The sequence below is a fragment of the Streptopelia decaocto genome (assembly GCF_964273445.1).
Source record: "Streptopelia decaocto genome assembly, chromosome: 3".
Taxonomy (NCBI): domain Eukaryota; kingdom Metazoa; phylum Chordata; class Aves; order Columbiformes; family Columbidae; genus Streptopelia; species Streptopelia decaocto.
The window spans coordinates 73,493,082-73,515,398 of NC_138656.1; the positions used below are offsets into that span (position 1 = coordinate 73,493,082).

At 42.5% G+C, this 22,317-nt stretch overlaps 1 protein-coding gene across 3 annotated transcripts in view; it reads left to right on the top strand.

Moving 5' to 3' along the window:
• SESN1 (sestrin 1) overlaps nt 1-22,317 on the top strand; it is a 79,686-nt gene that overhangs the window by 45,981 nt on the left and 11,388 nt on the right. The window contains exon 1 of one of the 3 annotated variants that reach the window (XM_082048805.1): nt 16,335-16,465. The exons of the other annotated variants lie outside the window; for them this stretch is intronic. Coding sequence (XP_081904931.1) covers nt 16,433-16,465 — 33 coding nt within the window. The 5' untranslated portion in view covers nt 16,335-16,432. Of the gene's footprint in view, nt 1-16,334; nt 16,466-22,317 lie in introns of those variants that run through there. 3 annotated transcript variants of the gene reach the window in all.

The following is a 22,317-nucleotide window of genomic DNA, read 5'->3' on the forward strand; positions in this document are numbered from 1 at the left end:
CTTAAGTACGCTCAGACGCTTGTGGTGTTTGTGTGGCTGTGCTGTGTTTACACAAGCTGCCTAGGTGAGATCACTTGCTCTGCAGTGCCATTGGTACATGCCATGCTATTAGCAGCTCTGCAGCACAGAGACCTGGCTATTCATAAATGCACAAATAACATCATGAGGTTACAGTGAGGGAGCCAAACTGCACTTTTTTAGATCATTATTCTCTAACTACGTGCACTGAAGCAGGGGACCTCCAACTAATACCTTAAAGAGTTTCAATGAGGCAGCTGCCTGCCTGCATTCAGGGGCAAGGTGGTCTTTCAGTTTTTAAGGTTCACCTCACCTTTCATAGCCCTTACAGAATGGCAGCCCAGTTCTTTTTGTTGCAATAGAAACAAGGCCACTAATAAATAGGGACACCCTACCTTATCTATGCTGACTTTGCGGTCCAAACAGAAATAAGTACCAACAAACCCTCCTTTATTCGGCAGTAGGAACTGCATAAAGAAGTGATGAGCTTTAAGGAGGAATTGGTTTTGCTACATTTATTTCCATTTCCTTGATGTGGATTCTCTGGCTATGTCATCCAGAGTAAGGACTGGACTGTAAACATGTTGCTGCAAAATGAATAGTCACAAATGTGATTCGAGTGACAGTATCAGTCTTTGCAGGATATAAAACCATGCTTAGAAAATGCAAGGAGTAATACTCATGAATACAGAGAGTAAACAGTAACCAGATAACAACTGTATGATGAAATCTGTTGAATCAGGAGTTCATCGCACAATATTTGTACAAGCGCTTTAGCTTCCTCACCTACATGAAGGCAAGGGAGAGCGAGTAGATTGCTGCTGTCATGGTAGTTTTCATGATCTAGCAGACCAGTGGAAATGGAGTTGTGTTGACTTACAGTAAAACTGCATTCAAAATATTAAGTTTGCAGCCATAAGAGTTTGAAAGTTTATCTCCTACAGAATTTGAGTGTTTTGTGTGGTTTACACACATACAGCAAGTAAGCTATTTGAATCTCCCTAGGGCTATTGTATATTGATGTTCTTCATTTGCATTCTAAATTTGCATGGATGCAATGTATTCCCAGATATCTGTGGCTTGTCTGTTTCATAAATGTAACTCCATTTACCAGCGGAATAGCCGTCCCCTTCTGCATGTAATATTCGGGTTATGTTGATGTAATGGTTTGTGCGATCCCTTGGAAAAAGCACAGGCTGATAAATATCACAGATAAGTAATGAGAATATGCTTACGAGGTGTTTTGTGGTGCTGTGCTGGATGCACCTGAACCAGCTCTGACAGGCTGGTGTGGCGAAGGGCTGCGCCAAGAGATAAACCCCAGGTCCCAGCAGCTGTGTGGTGTTGCTGCTGGGGCCCTGCGCCCAAATGGCAAATGCTGCTTCCAGAGCTGGCTTGTTGAGCCAGCTCTTTGGTGCTGCGTGTCGTGGTTAAATAGTCCTCGTTCAAATCAGTGGCCCAGATTCTTACAGAGCTTTTTCATAAATTCTCTTACAGTATCCTGGATGAGACCAAAGGAGGCAAATCAGATGTTAGGCTACATTACAGGCTAGGGAAACCAAGACAAGATGTGGTCTTGTATATTTTCACCTTGAATGCTCTTTAGCTTTGGCTATCTTACAAAAGGCACATCAGAAACAGGCAGGTTACCAGAATAGGCTGGATTTTGGATTAGATGAGAAAGGATAGGGGAGGGATTAATGAATGAAAAGAGTTAGTTGTGTGTTCCTGTCTTCTTATTCTAAGTGATAAATTAAAAGCCATAGTAACTTTTGTGTAAAGCAGAATGTTACAGGGTACTTTGGATGCAAGAAGAAAAAATCTTGAAGCCTAACTTTCATCTCCCATACACTCCTTCTCCCAGAAATCCCCACTTGCCTCCCCATTGTCAATATTTACACTAGTTATATTGAAGGTGTACAGTTATAAAAGTCTAACAGAGAATAGCAAGATCATCAGTTACATAAAGCAGGGAAAACACCTAATCATTATAGCATGCCTGGACAGACTTTTGCAATTGGCGTCTCTCTTTGGTATCTGTTACCTGGACCTTGTGGGGACGGTAAATTATGATTTTTAGTATACAGCTGTAAAAGAGTGTGAGTGGACAGTATAGCTCAAAGCACTGTACAAACATGAAATTGTCCATAACACAGAGCCCACTCCACTGGCTCTGCATAAGGCAGCCTGTTTCACGCCCGCTGTGTGCCAGGAGACTGAAACAGAGATAAGGTTAAACAATATGTACAGGATTCAAGGGCACAGTTTCTTTTTGCTTTCTTATCTGTACCGACTTTTCAATTGACTTTTAATCCTTCTTACACAGGCTGTTTAAATCCCATCAACACTGTTTATAAATGGAGATCTTTTTAATAACTCAGCCTTACCCAAGCAGATAGTTTTCAAATTGCTGCTGAATGCTGCCGTATTCATTAAATCTCTTAGTGTTGCCAGCTGTCCACTATTTCTTGCCTACTGAAAGGCTTTGAGTCTCTCTTCACTTGGGGACTTAATTGTTTTTGTTAAATAGTGTTAACCGGTATTCCTACATTTTTGTACTGGCCTGTAGTTTTAATTGTGAAATAGATAACAGTTCAATGTCTCTGAAAATCTGTGTGATAATTAGATGCTCTTTATAACTGTGATTTATTGTATTCATTTGAAGAGAGGCATCTGGATTTTGTTTCTCAGATGCTATAGATTTAATAACGTGTAAGGTTGGCTCTAAATAATGCTACTGATTTTAGAAGGAAATTGTAATGAAGTCCACAGAGTTAACTGAGGACTACTTTTTATATGTACGTGCTGCTGTATGAACCACTGACATAACCAGCTGGAATTGTCCCAAGCTTGGGTGGGTGTTTGTCCAAAGAGAGAAAACAAATACAGTAGCTGCAGTGGAAGGAGTAGATAGGCTAATTTTCACATCAAATTTGTGTGTTTCTGTTTGCTAGCAGCTCTGCTTAATAATAAAACATGAAAGTTCAATTCTAAGAATTGATTACATCTGCAGAGATTATACAGCAAAGGCTCAGGCCATTGGGAATGATTTAGTTGCAGTCTGGTCACAGGCTCGGGTAAACCCATGTTTTCCATGAAGTACCTGCCACATCTTTAACTGTTTGAAGCTTCCATGAAGTTGAATCACATACCAAATCTGCTTCCCACCCCCCCACCCCCCCCTCATACTATACAACAATTTATGAACCTGCTGTCCTGGGTGAGTCCCTCTACTAGGGGCCTGTCCCGAGGCCAGACAAGTAGAGGGATGCTTTTCCTTAGAAGTCCTTTGCCCCAGGTGCTCTTTCTTACTCTCCCCACCTAAGCCCCTAGTTTGCCATCCTTCATTTCCAGGAACTGTGTTTTCTGGCTTTGCACTGTCCTTGTCCTTAATGACCAGTGGATCCAGCTGTCGGGCACTGGGGAGCAGTACAGCCTGTTTTCTTCTTCTTTTACATGTATATGATGTACAGAGAGAGTTTTCAGCCTCCACCTTCCGAGTTCTTCTGAGGTAGAAGGAAGTTGTGGTGTGACAGTCAATCTGCATTTAGTGAACTCGTGTGAGTTTCAGGTTCACAATAACAAGCTGACCCAGATAAATTCTGCCAGACTTTCTGTTTCCTGGGGCAATTCAGGTATTTCCAATCTGCAAGTGGCTTTGACAATGAGACATCGGCAAAGTAATAACCTGCTCTTGCAGAGCTGGAGGTCTTTTGGAAAAAGCAGCAACCTATAGCATGGCAGAAATCAGACCTTGCATACCTTGAAAGTCTTTGCAGATGGAGGTTTTACTGGGGGGGCTGCTTTGCTTGCGGGGAGTTGTCCTGAAGCTTTAGTACATCACTAATTCCTGTAACAGTTCTAGTTGACATGTCATAGAAGAGCCAAGCTGGTTTAGTGTGGGCAAGAGACTGAAAACAGTAAAACAGTAGAAAAATGTTATCCTGATTTCTGTCTGTATTAGTCAGTTTTGTAAGACCCAAGTCATAGTGACTTTTCATTTCTGTGCTTGCTGGACCTAGCACATATGCTGAAGGGACAACATCCTCTGTTCTGCATATGGCACCACCAAGTGTCACTAGCGCTCATACTGGGTGTGTCCAGAGTCAGGTGAGCAGGTGGGGCTGCTGTGCAGATCCAGAGCACGGTTCAGATAATTACTGCCCAACCAGGCTAACAGCGAGCAATTCAAGAAAAGGAAAATCAGATGCACTCTTCAGTAATTTCTGCTTCTTTGAAGTTGAGACATAATGGTGGGGAAGGCGGAACACTGAGAGAAATGAAGGAGAGATGATGTAGGGAGGAGGGAGCCCCGGCTGAGAAGGGGGAACTCAGCTTGGGACTGAATTGTGATTAGTGTGCGCTGATCTGAATCTAAAAGGCCAGCTGTTCTCTATACATTCTCATGTCTTTTAGGTGTCTTCTTCCGTAACTGGCTTTTGTGTTCTGAATTTTGTGACTGTATTTGCTGAAGGGGCTTCCTACCAGGGAAGAACTTGGTGTACAAGCCTTATTGGTACATGTGTATTAGGGATGAACATGTAAGTCTATGTCATGTAAATGTAAAGAGTTATCTATGTTTGATTCATATTTAAGCAGATTTTCCTCACGTAAAATAGGTCATGAACCCAGGGTCCTGCTGAAATTACTTTCAGCATGCGCTCTTCTGAGTCTCCTATCTGCACTTGGGTATACTAGTCAGTTTGCAAAAACACTGGGCAAAGGAAAAAGTTGGAAAACAATTTCACAGTATGGAAAAGATGTGCTGGTTCTTAGAAGCATCACTTAGAAGTTAACTGCAAACCTTGGAAGCTTGCTTTCTGAGTCTTCCTCCACACTCTTTTCACATAATTGCAACAGTGCTTCAAAAACCTTCCCAAGTTGGTTTAAGGGCACCTAAGATGGGATCCTCTGCTTGATGTAAACTGTTGTCTATAAGATCAAGCCACAGAGATTAAGTGCCCTTCCACCACAGGAACTGTATGCTTTCCAGGGTAATGTACACAATACACTTAGATAATGTTCGAGGTTGTTACCACACTAAAAATATGTGCTGTTTCTCCAGGCAGTTCACTTAAATCTTCAAATCTAATTTGCTGACTCTAGTTCCCTTGATGTTCCTTTCACAATGTACTGTAGTTACAAACCTTCTGAGCAGCTGCCCACTCCCTTTGCCCCCTGAGGCGACTGGGAACGTGAGTTAAAGGTTGCAGATGGTCTGATCAGGAAGTTCACATTAGTGTCAAATGCAGTTGCCCAGCTTCTCTGGCAGTTGGTGCAAGTTTTGTGTGAGTAGAGTAAGAAAACATATTTAGGGAGAGACTTGTATAAAGCATATGGGAAAAATGGGTGCAGCTGTATTCCTTCAAATCTGATGGTGACCAAAATACCAGGATAAATGTCATTAACATTTAGTTGTTACTTTGCTAGCTGACAGAGAAAACATGAAATAAATTTGCTTTGAGAGGTTTTATTTACTCTTTGAAAACTATAATGTAAAGTGTTCTTGCTCTGTTCTGTCAACAAACTCAATAAAAAAAACAACCAGTTATCATTAAGTTCTTGTGTTTTTTATTTTTAAAACATGTTTTAACCATGCATAGCTCAGTTAGGAATTTAGTAGGATACTCAAGTGCAAAATTCAAATTACTTTAAAATAGACAATTTCCATCGAGAGTGTGTTCTAAAAATGAGTGGAAAAGGCATTTACTTGCCAAGTTGATTTCTGTTTCTACTGCAGCTCTGGACGATATCCCTGACTGTTAAACAGGCTGCAGTCAACCCCGTGCTCCAGGTGCTTGGGATGGAGCATGTTGTCGGCTGCTGTTGAGTGAGAATTGTTAGCTGATTGCTTTAAGACTGGCTTGGGCATCTCTGTGTCCAGTGTTCCTTAGTGGTGTACTTTTAGAAAAAAGTTTTGCATAATTACTTGTTTGTGGTTGTTCTCTCTTTTTTAATAGCCACATAAATGTCAACAAGCTGGCACGCAAGGCAGCATAGCAGGGTTGTAGGATAACTGTGGCCAGTACCTTTCTGTCATTCTTGTACCCAGATGCCTTCTTAACTTACCCTCTGTCTTGGACAGTATTCTTGTGATTCCTCTATACTCAGCCCTGGATTTGTGCCATATATTCCATACATGCTGGCTGCTTATTACCAGGCAGGCCTGTCAGGGCTTGAGGATGTCATGTCCCTCTCTTGGGAAACTTGTGGCCACTAAGGCTTTCTTAAAACAAAGGATCATTTGTTGATACATAGAGCAACAATTCAGAGACAAGAATATTGAGCCAGAAATCTAAATGTATGTTTTGTTCTATGTGAACGTCTGTCTTGTTATGAGGCAAAGCAGGCAGTTGTGTTGTTTTTGTTTTTTTTTTTTTTTTTATCAGTACCCATGCAGAGAGTTAGTCTGTTTTTAGGACCACATAAATAGTGCTGTCATTACCCACACACATTCCTGTCCCACCCCTGCCCTGTCCTCTCGTCCCCTCCTGGAAGATTGTATAGACAAGGGAAAAAAGGAATTTGGTCATTTGAGGCTTCTGGTAGCTGGTTACATGGTCTCTGTAAAACAACTGCTGCATGCATACACCCAGGTGTCTGATGTGTTTGGGGCACGTTCAGACCTATTATACGTGCGATACTCGGATGGTCAAGCAGTGCCCAGCAAGCCAGATATGTTCTGGATGCACGGCAGTTACTTTCATGTTTTTTTTTCTATTTCCAAAATATATTGAGCTAAATATGATGTATGCTGGCTACCTGGGCTCTGCCTACATTCCCATCCAGAAGTGTGGGACCCCTATCCAGTGATTTCTTTTACTGAGCCTCTCCCTGCAAACCAGCTCTTCACCTTGCCTCTAGCGTCTTTCTTCTTCCCTCTGCCCCTCAGAGCAGCTGTGTTTAAGAAGGGTTCAGAGCCGTTAGGATAATTTATCCAATTGTTGTATCATGTGAAACAGGGCAAAGTCCTCCACTCTAACATATTTGCTATGCAAGTTCATGTGGGGGTTATCCTTCCTTCCTGTTCAGGTCAGCTTAGGCGTGTTCAGACGATGAATTCTGATTGCTTGAATGAGACCATTTCCCTCAGCCAGTGCAATGTCCTGCCAGAAACAACCTGAAGTGGCCATAGTATAAAGCATTCCCTCCCAGCAATGTCTTGACTGTATTTCAACAAAAGAATTAATGCAGGACAGCTATTAAGAAAGTGTCTGCCTGCGTGTGTAATGCTGCATTTTTCTTTTACAGCACCGAAAACAAATTTACTGTAGAAAATGTGGCCCTTGCACATGAAAGACAGAATATAGATGATACTTCAGTATGAATTCAGGGATGCAGGGTTTTATTTATGTATTTTTACGGAGCAGAGAATCAGCATCTTGGAAGCAAGAGGGGCCTAGGGACCCCTCTCATTGCCACAGCTGAACCTCCCTTTCTGTATCCCAGTTAGTGCAAGCTCTAAACTTCACCAGCTGGCTGTGGACATGCAAACACCTTGCCTTAGCAAAATGACTCCTACCAGGCTTAAGTTTAAATCCAGGTGGATGATTCTCAGAGACCTCTCTCTTTCCCTAGGCCAGTGCTCAAATTCTGCCCTGCCAGTCTTTGCTGGCTCAAATCCTAATGCAGCCCTTGGCTCTGGTTTCTCTGTGAGCCCCAGGTCTAAGTTCACCAAAATGGTTTTTCCTGGATTCATCCCCGTGTTGGTTGTTTTAGCAATCGTGCAGTGATCCTTGACAGCTCTAGACCTACACTTTGCCAAGTGATTTTTTTCGCTGCAGCTCTAGGAGTTGGTCTCTGGCCCTTGTTGGCTACAGTCCAAACCTGGCTTAGCCTCAGCCCTAACAGCTTCTGGATACTATGATGGTACGTGTACATTTCTTTCGAGTCAAATTTCACTTTAGGTCATAAATCATTTGTTACTCTTATGAAATTCATCTTTTAAAAGGGGAAATACATTTAGATGAGTAAATGCAAATACTTATGGACAGGTTTTCTCCTGAAATAACAGAATGAATTATTTTTGTGGTCATTTCTCTCATGATTTGGACTTATCAGGATGATGACAAACACATCCTGATGAAATCATCCTCTCTGTTGTTAGTAATACAGGCATGTCGCAAATTAATCAGCATTTTTTGCTAGTAGCTTAGTTTACAGGCTCAGTGATCATTGTATCTTCATTGGTAGTGAAAATGTGGTCCGGTTCTGCCCGAGCTTTCATTTGCTGCATTGTTTTGCTGGCTTGGAATCCCTGCTGAGCAGTCAGAAGGCAGTTGTCACGGTGGTGAGAAACAGAGGGACAGGTACAGATTTGTAGCTTTACTGATAAAAGAAGAAAGCATTTGAGTGCTATTGCTTTGTATCCAGTAAAACAGATTGATAAGCTTAAATGTCAACTGTAAACACCAAAACCTTTACTTAAGAACATTATCCCTGGTTTAGTATTGTCTTATTAAAATGTGCACATGTGTTTATTATGGTATGTGTGCGTTGTTATTTATTTACTTGTACTTCATCTATTTACATTTGAAAACTGCTATAAATCAGGCTTTAACACTAGCTTGATTGCAAAATATTGATTCTGCTGTGGAAATAGGAGAGCATTGTGTCTTCTGCAGCACGTCTGTTGTACGTATTTTGTGTGTGGTTTCAGTGCATTTGAATCTGAGGAACTACACATACAGTGCTGGCCTTTCCCAGGACTTCTAAAGAAGTATCACATATTGAAAATGCTGTATAGCAACTAGTCGGGGTGGTCCAACAACGGGAGGTGGCCTTTCCTCTCTCAAAATAGCAAGTGGTTGATTTAAAATTATGATTGTTAACAGTGGATTTAAGGCTAAGTTCCAATATTGTGGTTAACTTAAAAAAACCAACCAAACAAACAACAAAAACAACAAGCAACACTTAACAGTATTTGGACAGAAAGTGCCTCTTCTGACTTAGTTCCCCATGCACATAACGCATTTGAGAAGGGAGATGGGGGAAGGTGCTAACAGTTCCACTGTTTGGACATCACCATTGCAGACAGCAGCATTGCAAGGCCAGAAAAGTTCGTGGTTTTACGGAGATCCCAAGCAGCTCAGTTGCAGAAATCTCCCTGTGACTTTACAGTTGTTCTGCAGAGACCCAAAGCTTTTGTGGCCTGTGGGAAGCACCAGGGTAGCGGTGGGGGTAGGAGGGTAAGGAGATGGTCCTGCAGGCAGATTGGTGTCAGGCCAGCTTCTCCCAGGGGCCTTGAAGGGAGCTCCGGAGAAATCCAGGATTTAGGAGGACGCAGGAGTCGTGCCGTGTTAAACAGGGGCACATGCACAATGTCCTTGAAGCACGTGTTGGCAGTGCTGAGGCCCGCCAGAGTGAGTGTTGGCTGCCACTGTTGCTGGTCACAGGGCAGAGGTGGCCCTGGTGGCCTGGGGGGCTTCTGCTCCCTGCTGTGTCCCCTGGGCGGTGTCAGTGTCCTTTTCGCTGCAGTAAGAGAAAGAAATGGCATATTAATGCAAGTGTCAAAATACTAAAACCCACTGAAGGAGATGGTCTTGATTGCTGAGTAGAAGACAGAGCAGATCTTTTAGGATTTGTATCAGCAGGAAAGCGGGGCACTTTTTTTTTTTTTTTAGTTCTTCTGTTTTAGAAAGCAAAGGCCAATAAACTGATTTGGGTCAAAATGTCTCAGCCATGTCATCTTCTCAAATAGGGAAGAATGAAGAATACAATGCTGTCTGAATTTAAACAGAACAGCAATAATAACTGCCAAAAATGGCAAGAAATACACAATTAATCTATTTTTTGTTTTAATTATTCTCTTCAAGCAGAGGTCTTCATCTGTTTGTCTTTGAGTATAAAAGAAACAGATCTGATACAAAAATAGCAGATCTGGTATTATCTCCTTAACTTAAAACAATCAGGTGTTGAATAGTACCTAGATTATGATCTGTTTTCTTAACTGCTATCATTAAATTAATGCTGTGGGTTACTCTTCTAGGATGATGTTATGTTTTTGCTTAACTTTTTGCCAAGATAATGTTCTAAAGGAGTTGATAAATCCTATATTATTATTGTACTTGGCTCTATATATTGAACAAATATGGAGAGAGATTCAGTCTTGAGGAACTTGCAACCTTACTATCAAGATAGGTCATTACAGAAAATGCAAGGGGAATATATCTTTATAGGTGTTTGGATTTTTTTTTTTTTCCTAATTAAAAAAACCAAAACAAAACAAAAAACTTTGATGGTTTTCCAAAACTCACAAAGTTGGATAAGAAATGTATATTATTTGGGTCACAGTTAGACTGTGAAAACTGAAAATAAAATAACTGGGTTTTTTTTCTTCCCTGTCTGCTGCTCTGAGGCACACTGACCATGTGCCTGAGAGTGGCAAGTGTAAGAAGAAAGTCACGAAACAGTTCTCCAAACTGCAGTTACTGATATAAGGGTTCCTGAATCTCTAATGGTACTTCCCATATTCATTTAGTACTGTTTCAGTTGATTTTATCTCATTGTAACAATCAAGCTGTAGAAAAATAGCCTAGAGTCTTCTTGAGGTGCATTAAATGATTTACATGCTTTTGTGGCATCCCGTTCTTTTTTACTTGTCTTTATGTGGGGAAAAATTGAATTAATTAAAAAAAAAAAAAAAAAGGAAAAAATAAAATCACTAAAATCAGGTAGGTTTTGGCTGTAGTGCGAATACATGTGAGATTAAGAGTTGACTTGGAAGAAGTCTAACAAAGCATTTTATGAATTGCTAGCTTGTTCCTTGGTGAAGGCTCTACAGAAATAAGCTTTTTGTTTGTTGTACCTGCAAAATCAAGTCTGGCACGAGCCTCAGGTCAGAGTTTCAAGCAATTTTCTAGAAGTGCATCTGAGCCCCTTAGGGTAAAGGTGACAAAAACTTCTGGTGAGGAGAAGCGATTTTGGGTTGCATGTCAGTACATACCAGAGTACGAAAGTAGGTTTTAGGTGCGACTTCTTCCCAGGACACTTGCCAGGCATTTCCTGCAGACTCACTGTAATGTCACAGCAATGCAGTGCTGGGTCCCTCGCTGTCATGGTCTCTCTTAATCCCAGTAAGCCATGTATAAAACTCCAGTACTCAGAAGGGCATTTTTTTCCCCCATTTGCTTGTCCTTGTGTCTGATTTCTGCCAGAAGCTAATAATGAGCTGCATTTCATTGTTTTTTCTTCTCTTTTCTGAGGTCAAACGTAGTTTAAAAGACCCAGAAGCCTTAAACTCATGCAGAGATGGCCTTCCTTTGCTTGGAAGGCACACATTTGCATTATGTGAAAAGTTTTGTTAGCAGTGGATTGCCCAGCGTGATAAGGCAACTTCCATCTGTGTAGGATAGGCCTTCCAACAGCATCTTTACTGGACAGTGGTAAAGCATGGTCAGACAGCACTCCAGGTGGCACAGCAAGTAAGATGGCATTGGCTCATTGCTCTTCACTGAATCAAATACAAGGACTAGGAGTTGTAGAAAGCTCCCAAGGGTGAATTTTCACTCAACTGAGGAAGGATATTTGTCTCTTTCCAGTATTCATCTGGGGGAGAAAGGGCTTAAGAAAAAGACAGTAAAATGGATACCAGTTTCAAGGAACCGTGCAAAATGGCATTGGTGTCACCTGGCAGTTCGCTAACTGAAGGGAAGAGAGGAGACCTCTTAAGGCCAAACCAGGTCTAGACAGCTATGAGCTATGTTAAATTTTCTTTTTCTTGGTTGAACTCCAAATACACTCTTTTATTAATATTAAAGTGGGGAGGGGGGGTTAACCTTAATGTTTATTTAGTACTGAGACTGCAGAGTGGTTGGCTGCCTGCAGCTCCCCAGAGAGTGGCCATCTGCAGCTGGACAACGGATCCCCTCTCCATACACCTTCTAGTCACCAAAAGATCAGAAGTTACCTGTGAGTTACTAAGGTCAGTTTTGAAACTAGTTCTAGTAACATAGGCTTTCATTCTCAGGGAGCTGGGTCTGGAAGGGAGTTTGTAACCAGAGTATTCCTGTGTAGTGCATGAGCCTGGAGCCACCTCAGAACAGTATCAGAAGAACACACTTCTCTAACACTGGATATTCACAGCAAGCCAGACAAACAACTTTTATAGTTCAGCTGCTGTTCATCAGCCTAGGAGGAGCTGTGTACCCCCATAAAAAAGGGGAAGAGTAATCTGGTAAAACATTCTTTCAGTCTACTAAGATTAGATATGCATCTTTAATCTACCTATTTGTATTAGTCTTAGAAACCGTAAATCTGTTTCCATGTCCTTGCCAAAGCATGAATAATCTCAAGATCTCAACTTCTTATCGCTCCTTAAATTAAACTTTGTACTTCTGCTACCTAATAACTGCAGAAGGGAATGTTAAATTTGGACAAGCTTTGGTGAGAGAAAAAACAAAACAACTTGTGGTTTAGAGGTGGGGGCAAGCTGTAGAAGTCTTAAAGGCAGAAGTTACAAGAAGAATGACTGTTTTGGGGGAAGAAAAGTCCTGACCGATGAATCAAATAGTTCAGGGAACAGAAAAAGCCACTGGAGTTCTTGGAGCTTGCTGAGTTGCTGTGCCTCCCATATTGTTATGATGATAAAGATTTTTACTATTCTAGAAATAACAAATGTATAATAAAGGGATAGAAGGAGATACATTTGAAATTTGTTATGAAAAGGGTAGTGGCTGTGGACAGCAAGGAATGAGAGGAATCCAGAAGGAAATGTTGAGAGCAGCCAGTGTGGGGCTGCTTAGTCATTGCTGAAACACCTGGTGACTTCATTAAGGCATCAGATTAGGTGGAGCTGCTCAAACTGTTCTGATTGAAAATATTCTTGCCCCCATGCTTTTATTGCTGCTTCTTCGCTAGGAGTTACATCCTCTGAGATCTGGTGTTCATTGTTAGCAATACCTAACCTCTAACAATCAAAATGAGCTATAACAATTTTAAAAAATAATCACACACCCCCACCCGCCCCAAAATAGTTCTCCAATCACTTACTTTGACTGTACGCAGTGCTGAGTGCTGTTGGCAGCAGCTGGGCGGGCAAGTTTTAGGACAGAGACTCATCCCTCCCCCCGGGGTCAGTGACACCCGAGTTGGTGCAGTGACCTCTTCTGCTGGGATAGCTGCAGATGGGAGACACCACCCATCTGCAGCTGTCTCAGGGGCTTCAAAGGCACTTGGACGTGAATGCTGGTATTTACATCCATTCTGCTAAGCTTGCTGACGCTACCATATGAAACCACAAGAGTCCAGTCCTAGGAACTAATACAAATCAGGTAGCTCAGAGCCCCAAAGAATTATGTGGTTTTATTTGTAAATGTTCCATTCTTTGAGATGTTAATTTGATGTCTAGGGCATTGCAGGAACAGGCATTTCAAGTGCTCCTGCTTGGATAGCTTTTCTATGGAAAGAATTTAGTATCTTGGTTTGCCAGTTCTTCAGAGTAATCTGTTTGTGCTGAACTTGACTCAAAAAAGTCGCCTTATTGGACTGAAGTGGAAGTAGGCCAAGTTACAGTGGCTAAGAGCAGATATACATGTTTGAAGGATCAGGCTTTTCACACTGCAACTGCATGGTCTCCTTTTGGCTTCATTGGGATGTTTCTTCAACTGTAGCGATAAGAAAAAATTGCATTTCTGATGACTTCATGTAGACTGCACAGATGGTAAACCCATCCTTTCATGCAAGCAGCATTTATGGAAGTGCTTGTTGTGAAAGAGTATGTTTTCCTCCTGTAGGTGGTATTTGCTTTAGGTGACTTAATGTGTATCTGTCCTACATTCTGAGTGAAAGGAAACTTGGTATCTATCAATATTTTCATGTTTAATTATTTTTTTTTCTTTCCCTTATAAGCATTTCATTCGATCTGTGTTTACTTGCATCGATACATAGTCAAACATGCTGTTGTGTTTCCCCAGGGGAGTGCTCAAGTTATGCAAACTGTACCATAGATCTGTCCCCATGTGCCCCGGCCGCACTGGTTTCTGCACTCATTAGTACCCAAATGAGCTTTGTGCTCGTGTCAAACCATATTCCCTCCTGAAATTGCCAATGTAGCTTGTTTTACTAGCCCCCAAATGGAAATAATTTCAGTCCACAATTGTGTACTGATTTATAGATGAGCATGTGGCTCAGTTTTGTGCATTCCTCGATTTGGGGGAGTTGCACTTTGGAAATACTGTGTGAGGGCTGGGGTGGAGACAGGGGTGATGAGATTATGCCAAGGCAGAGACGTACCTGGGGCCTGAGCAGAGCTTGTGTACTCAGGCCATATGGGAGAGCTTTTAAGACCATTATTATTTGTTTGCTATGGCTGTGCAACTTCCTCTTCCCCTTTGTACACGCTTTTTCTGACATGCTGTCACTGCTTTTATCTATCCTGATACAAAAAGCAAAGAACATGGTATAATTTCCTACCTTTCTGCTGTTGAGTTGGTTGTTTAATGAAAGAGAATTTCCCTTGGACAATGTCAGAGAAAAATCTGCATCTGTCAAGGTTCTTTGTATAGGAACAAATGTTAACATAAACAAGCTTCCTCACAAATATCCAGCAGGCAGGGCCATCAACCACAGTGGAGGAAAAACATTTCAGGCAACTATGGGAGTGCTGCCTTTCCCTCCCCCCTTTCAAGGGTGTTAACAAATTCATTGAAGGGGGTGACCTTTCATCTGACATCCAGGAAGATTTCTTATGGTGAGGCACTCTTCTTGCATTTCAGCTTTCAGGTAATTACTCTCTTTTTCAACAGTTTTTCTGAGCACAAGCCAGTTCTTTCCCTGTGTTTCAAAAGGAGTCCATTCCTTCTCTTTTTGTTATGTTCTGGCCTGAAGTAAGGATATAGCCAGTGGGAATTAAACAGTGTTCTTCATTATTTTATTAGCTCACAATATGCAACCTTCCTTGCCAGTATTGCATTCTTCTTCTTTTTCCATGCTTCTGTCGAGCATTTGATGAAGTGCAAGTAGGTACCAAGCTCAATTCATTTCTTCTGGAGAAACCTGCCAGCTTAAAGCCAAGGCCCCAAGTGAGGAGCTGTGGTACCTGGGCACCTCTAGGTGATTTAACATAACTGCTGCTAAGCCTTCAGAAATATCCCTTGGCTTTCCAGAGTTAACTGCATAGCCCAGAGAGTTGATGGTCATTGCAAAGTGGAGAGGAAAGGAAGCTTTTAAAGCTTTAGCATTAGAAATGTGCACAACTTCTGCTGTGAGTCATGTTGCCACATTCCCCTGACAGCACTGTCCTCAGTGCTTTCTGCATTTTGCTGCAAGATTCATATACCCATAACAGGAACAGTTTTTCAGTGTTCAGTTTTACATTTAACAGAAGTGTGAAGTTCAATGTCATGGAATTTCCCTGCTTGGTTGTTAGAAAGCTTGGTAGGACTCAAAACCGAGCAGCCTGAATTTCAGGCAGAAGCCTTCCTCCCCAAATGAGTATGTTCAGGAGTTCAGAGTTGTGCTCGCATCCTCCCATCAAAACTGCAACAGAAATTCTCCTCTTGGGGTCTGTCATATTTTATTTTAATTCAAAATATTTGAAGGAAAACGATCTAACAGAATTCAGGTTTATAAATCTTAGATTGCCGTGGAAGACAAAAAAATAAAATCATATGGGCTAGCTTGGGGACTTTTTTTTTTCTTTTAAAATAATTGATGCCATAAAATCCCAAACCAGAAGAGGTGGGAGATGTAAGGCATCTGGCAGAGTTTACAGCCCTGGGGGGTCGACGGGAGAAGTACAGCCTGCTGCAAACAAAGGCTGAGTGTTTTGCTGATGTGATTGCAAAACATATGTTTGCCCAGGACTGTTATGATCTTGGGAATAGGCAGGAGGCCAGATTTCTCCAGCAGCATACTTAGTCACACAAATATCTGCAAAATGTTAACCTCTTGCAATTTCTCAGTTTAAAAGCCGTAATTAGCTCGTTGCTTAAAGAGAAGGTAGAAACTCTTGCATAAGGAGCAGGGGAGAAGGAAAAAAAAAAAAAAAAACAAATAAGAAGTGGTGTCCGAAGAGCTTCTCGGTGCTGGGGAAGGCGGAGGAGTCCGGCGCTCAGAAGGAGAAGGGCCCTTGCTCCTCAGCCCTGCTCTGCAGCCGGGCCGGGGGCAGCACGGAGCAGCGAGGCGGGGTGGACGGCTGGGCCCTGGGACGGCACTTGCCTCCGGGCTGGGCGGCTCCGGGCCGGGGCTTCCCCTTCTCCCCCTATCCGGGGCATGTGTGGGCATTCCCGGGGGCTGGCAGGCAGCGGGGGGGTAGAGGGCACAAACAGAGGGCGGTGGCAGGCAGCTGTTCGCCGCTTCGCTCCGCCCCGGGGAGGAGGAAAGGAGGGCCCGCCCCGGCGGCGCTGTGCGGCGGGGTAGAACCGCGGCGGGGCTGCGAGGGGAGAGCGGCTGGCCGCAGCCCCGCAGCGCCGGCATGAGGGTGGCGAGGCCGGGCTCACAGCACCAGGTACCCGCGGGTGGCGAGGGGCTGGGGCCACGGGGGTGCCCCCTTAGGGCTGGCCCTCCCCAGGGCCGGCGGTGGTGCTCCTAGGGCGCATCCCCAGGGAGAAGTCGCTGCTCAAAGGTCGCTGCAGCGACCGAGTCCCGGCTCAGCTGCGGGGCCGGGCAGGCGGGAGCAGGGCTTGTCTGCGGGCTCCTCGCTCGTCCCGTGTGGACGTCGTTCTGGAGGGTGACTTTTGGGGATTTGCAGGTCCTTTCTAGCTCCCTTCTATGGGATATCCGGCTACTGCCCACAGTGACAGTGAAGATGCTGTAGCTATCCTCCCCATTGCCACCTGCTCCCAGAAAGGCTGTGAACCGCTTGTGTGTGGTGGTGGGATGACTCTGCTGGGTTTTTAGGCTCATCCAGGTAGTTTTTGCCTCTGCAGTGCCGGGTGTTTCCTTATTTCTTGCACAGACTTGGATTATCCTTTTGAAACAGTGCTTCTTGTGCTTCTGATAGAGAAGAGCTTGCTGTAAGCATAAACAAGTGCAAGTCAATAGCATTATTTTAGACAGGAATTAAAACACTGCTTTAGAGCTCTTTTGTAAGTTTCGTAGTGTTACCACGTTTAGATTTTTCTTTTAATGGAAATTTGTAAATCCTGAGACTGCTGCAGGTTGCTACAGAAACTATTTTGTATTCTGGTTTGTACAGATCTGGTATGTCTTGGATACAAATTGCTTTGCTTTGACATAATCCAGCAGTACAGTCTACATAGTGCAAACGGTAACTGTCACATTTAAACTTGTTTCCTTCTGTGTCACTGATCTGTCGCTATTTAAACAGTGTCTACAGCATGGAAATTGCAGGCATTCCTTCCAAATCCTTTGCCCTTTAATACTTTTTGTTTCATTGTACGCATTACAGAACTGGCATATAGAAAAACTAGGCACTAGTCATTGAAAGTCAGCCTCTTGGTTTCAGTGAGCTCAAATAAAAAGAAAATTGGGTTGTGGTCTCTAGGCAGCTGTGTCACAAAACCACTTCAGGAAGAGCTATTACTGCTGAGGAAGAATAGGTAGCACTTAGGTGCCTTGAGACTATTCCAGTTGGATCTGCTCCTGCTACTTGGCCCTAGAAGATGACCAGAGAAGAGGGGTTAGAGCTTGAGACTGAGCAGCCTGGGGTTTGCTTTTATTCCTGCTGTGTGAACAGGGCATGTAAGCTTGGGCACATGCTCCCTTGCTTTGATTTGTCTTGAATCAAGTCACACAAACCAGTTGGGGATGTTTTAGAAATCTGCTATTTCAATGGACTTTGAGACATTCAGAGAAAATACACTTACTGATATTTAAGCTAAAATAAAGTAACTTAAGGGCTTAAATTCATATATGGATCTATTCTGTGGAAACAGAAATACTTCAACATTTGCTATGCTCTAATTCCAGTAAAGAGTGGTAGGTCTGCAGAACAAAGTGCTTTGTAACAGAGGGGGAGTACTTGTTCTCTGTTCTTTAAATCCGTGCAAGTGCAGACATGTTTAGTGCTTCAGTTGAATGACAGTCTGAGAAACCCAGAAAACTGAACCAATGCAAAAATTTAGAATACGTGAGCATTTTTGAGATTTTTTTTTTTCTGTCTTTTTAACATGAGAAAGCCACAACAATTGTAGCTGCTTCTGCAGTAGATAAATGAATAAAATAGGAAAACCTGTAATGCCACATGTAGAAAAAGTGTAGAATTTGTGAGATTATTTTTTTGGAAAATAACCATATTTGGTCACTACTCTTTATTTCTTAATCCCTTCATTTCCAAAAGCTACCCATCTGATGAGGGAACTACAGTAGCTACTGCATTTAGCAGAACTGAAAATATGCCTTTTAAGCTGACTGCCTATCAGTTTGGTGATAAATAACTTGTCCTGCGTGGCCAGTTGTGCCAGTCATTGTCGTTAAAAGTCCCAAACAAGGGAACTCCAAATTTGTAGCCTGTCAGTGTTACCACCAGCGTGGTTCTGCTGTCGGTGACCTTTAAAGGGGAAGTAGGAACCAGACACAGCGAGCAGAGCAGCCGCAGCGGCGCAGGGCCTCTGACACTGGTAAGTGCCCACGTCTCCCTTGGAAATCTAGTGTGAGCTGCTTGGATGCTTTGGGGCATGTGAGCCTATAAGAATATAGAGATTTAAATTGGTATTTTTAATGTCATCTTGAAATGTATACAGTAGTATACTAAGCTGAATTCTTCAGCACTGGCGTGTTGCAGGGGGGGTTAATTCTGCTAGGAGACTGAATAGTTTTCAACGCACTGCTCATTGTGCCTTTCTTAGCCCTAAGCTTGGATACAAATGCACTTAGATTATGTGAAATGATTGCTTGATTGTCTAGGAAAATGATACCCCCAAAAAAGGTCACCTCAGACTCATTTCCCTTCTCTGGTTCCTTCCTTTATATTATTTTATATTGTATTACAGTGTGTGATTTTCATACAGTTTTGTTTGAATCTAGTGGTATTTAGTGCGTAATCAAGACAGATTATTCACATGAAGATGTTAATCCAAATGTGGTTTAGTGAAGTGAATCAATAATTATATTTTCACTTTGTGGTTACTTGTCTGTGACAAAATGTTCTTTTTGCCATTTGGAGGAGGCTGAAGTAGGTATGTAAATAAGTCTTCCTGGGAGATAAAACATTTGATATTGGTACTGACTGTACTCGAGGGGAGCAAAATGAGTCACTGTGCTAACACCAGGGAAGAAGTCTGAAGGTTGTGGTTCATAGCTGGAACTCAGTTTGCAAATCCTGAATGACTGAAAATTAAAAGTTCAGTAACAGTCCCCATACTCATCTCACACAACTATAACTGAGTTTTGGGAGAGGTTTTGTGATAGGCAGCAGAGCTCTAGCTTCCAGGAGCCAGCAGTGCGGGAGGAACAGGGATGTGAAAAAGCATTTTAGGTGCACTGTGGAGCAGGAGCTACCATGAGGCTCCTTTTCTAGAGAGAGGTCCTGTGTCTCAGCTTCTAACTGTGCTTCAGTGTTTCTAGGTGGAATTTCTGATATTTGGTGTCTGTTTGAAAGCAACTCTTTTTTTCTTCACTTACATTTTGAAGACGTTCAGAACCAAAGTAGGTGATGGTCTGTTACCAACAGAGGTCGTGCACATTGTACTTTGCAGTTCCATTTTTGATCTGAAGCTTTTGCTTAAATTTGATAGGAATGCTATTCTTGACAAGACACTTCAAAAATTACCTAAAAGGGGGCTTGATTGACAGAGTCTTGAGATATAGAAAAGCCATTAATAGAGTGATGTTTTATGTGCTTGTGGTTTTAGAGTGGTCTCTTCATGTATATGTGTGTGCAGTACAGATTTTTGGTCTGGTTGGCATTGTGGCATTGGATGTACTAAACAGGCCAGACTGGTGAGAGGGAATGGTAGCTGGAAAGTATATAATTAAGTTTGCAGACTTGTCTCATTAAGTCTTCTGTCTCAGCTCTGAAGAGCTGGTTTTTGGTGTGAATTTGCATAAAGCGTATTTCCTGGCTCAGAAGTCTCTGAAAAGGCACACAGTCTGGTGGTCAGAGCATTACCCTGTGGCTTGAGAGATCTCAGCTCAAGCCACCAGTCTTCTGTAGCAGCCTCTGTTAGACATGTAGCTTTTCTGTTTTTTAGTTGTTTTTGTTTGTTTGTTTGGTTTTGTTTGTTTTTTTTTTCTCCTAAATGGCAGATAATACACTTGCCCTACCTCACAGGAATGTTGGATGAATTAAATACCTCAGATGAGATGCTCAAATAGGCAGTGATGAGGGACATGTAGATTCAGAAATGGTAGGTATGTGGTGAACATAGTTCCCATGGAAATAATAATAGTGGCTGTACAGAAATGCAAGTTACATTGCATAAAGGGAAGGAGGAGGCTTTGCTGTGATTTCTGAGGTCGTCTCCGCCAGCACAGCGATACAGCATTTATATGGCTGCTTCTCTGTCAAGGTATATCTGGAAGGTGAGCGGTGGGATGGATTGCCACCTGTGGAGGTCCACCTCCCTCCATTAGCTGTGAGCTTCTGGGTGTTGAAGGTGAAATCTCTTCCACCCTCAGTGCTCAGCTTTGCAGTCTGAGTGTTATGCTCTGGCTTTGAAGATGGAGTGCCTCTGATGCATTATTATTATGTATTATTTGAACCTAAAGCCTCAGTTGTGGTTGGCTTTCTGCTGAGCTTGGAGCTGCGTTCAGCTACAGAGTTTCTAGGCTGAATGGAATTTGGTGTGGCAAGGTTAACAAACAGGAGGAAAGAAGTCAGGAGAAGTTTGATGCAGAAAACACAACTAAGTAGGTCACTTTGCTGTGCCACTCGGTGGTCTGGAATTGCATAGAAGTTGCTTGTACATTTGTAATAACCAAATAAATACCGCTTGCGTGCAACTGCTGCTTGTCCTAGACCCCAGCTGCTTCACCAAGTGCTTGTCAGTGCTCCAGGTGAGATGATTCAGGAGATACTGGTAGCAGCCAGAGATGCCTGATATTTCTCGAGTACTAGGAGAACTTGATTAAATGCTGCTCCTGAAAAGAGAGAAGAGAGTTTTTAAAAGGTCTGCTATAGCTTGTAACTAAAGAATAACAATTTTCAGAAGATTTTCAGTGGGTCAGAATTTGTACGACTCTCATGACTGTGGTTACCATGCATGTTATGACAAGAAGCTTATTTCTGTTCTCAGCACCACCTGGAAGAAACACATTTACCTCTGTTTTGCAGATGGGAAACTGAGGCTCATCTTCACAAATCCTTTGCAACATCTCTGTCAGAACAGACACTTGAACCCAGGCTTCTCAAATACTAGGCTGGTGCTGTGATTTCTAGGAGACACTTTCTTTCCCGAGGGAAAACAAAAGCCAACTTCTTCAATAACCAAAAAAAACCTAAATCACTTGGCAGAGAGGGTTTGTTCTTTACTGAAGGATCATAACCTGTTATATGCAGCATAACAATAGTAGTTTGACCTCTGTGTGCTTTAAAAAAAGGCTAAATGTATTGATACTGATGTATGTTAGATTGTGAGGCAAAATATGTTAGCAGCTTGCTGATCTCAGGTTCAGAAATCTTGGGTGTTTTTTTCTTTTTATAACTGTTCTGGGAAAGGAGGCTGAAATGTGCCTGTTCAGGAATTGAACTTGAAGGTATTTATCTTGAAGTGCTTGAGTTGGCAGACAACTGCAGACATCTGCTAAGTTAAATTATGTGTACAGGCTTTTTTTTCTTGCTGTCATTTGGATGTAAGATGCTTCTCTAATTTGCTAGGGTAGGTGTAGCTGAGAAAAGCAGCTGTGCTAGGGCTGTGAGGAGAGCGAGTGTTTCAAGATACAAATTCTATCCTACAAGTGGCATTGCTGGAGACTTGGCTGACAGGCAGAATTTGTAAGTGTTGGGACTCAGCAGGAAAAACCTACATCGGAAACTTTACTGTCACACGGAAAATGTGAATTCTAGTGTAAGAGCTACCCTCAGATCTTGCTTTATCCAAATAAAACTTGAGAAATGAAAGCACCTGACGTGGGGTAGAAGGAGACGGTCAGAGTCTGATGGGCTTTGGTAGTTCTGACTTAGACCTGTGCTGATTGTTTCTGTCTCTCTGAAGCTGTTTTTTAATCTTAGGGGAAAGTTCAGGGAAGGGTAACTGATTAATAAAATTGCTTCTCATGCAAACAGAAACCTCAGCAAAAGGCAGGAAAAGTGCAGTGGTGAGTGAGACCAGTATTGCTTGTTTGTAACAACCTTTAGCTATGGCGGGGAAATGTAGCAAAGTTTAAAACTGAATTTGACAAGCAGTTTTTAGGGGACTCCATTTGCACTTGAGACTTGAAACAGCTAAAGGTGCCCCT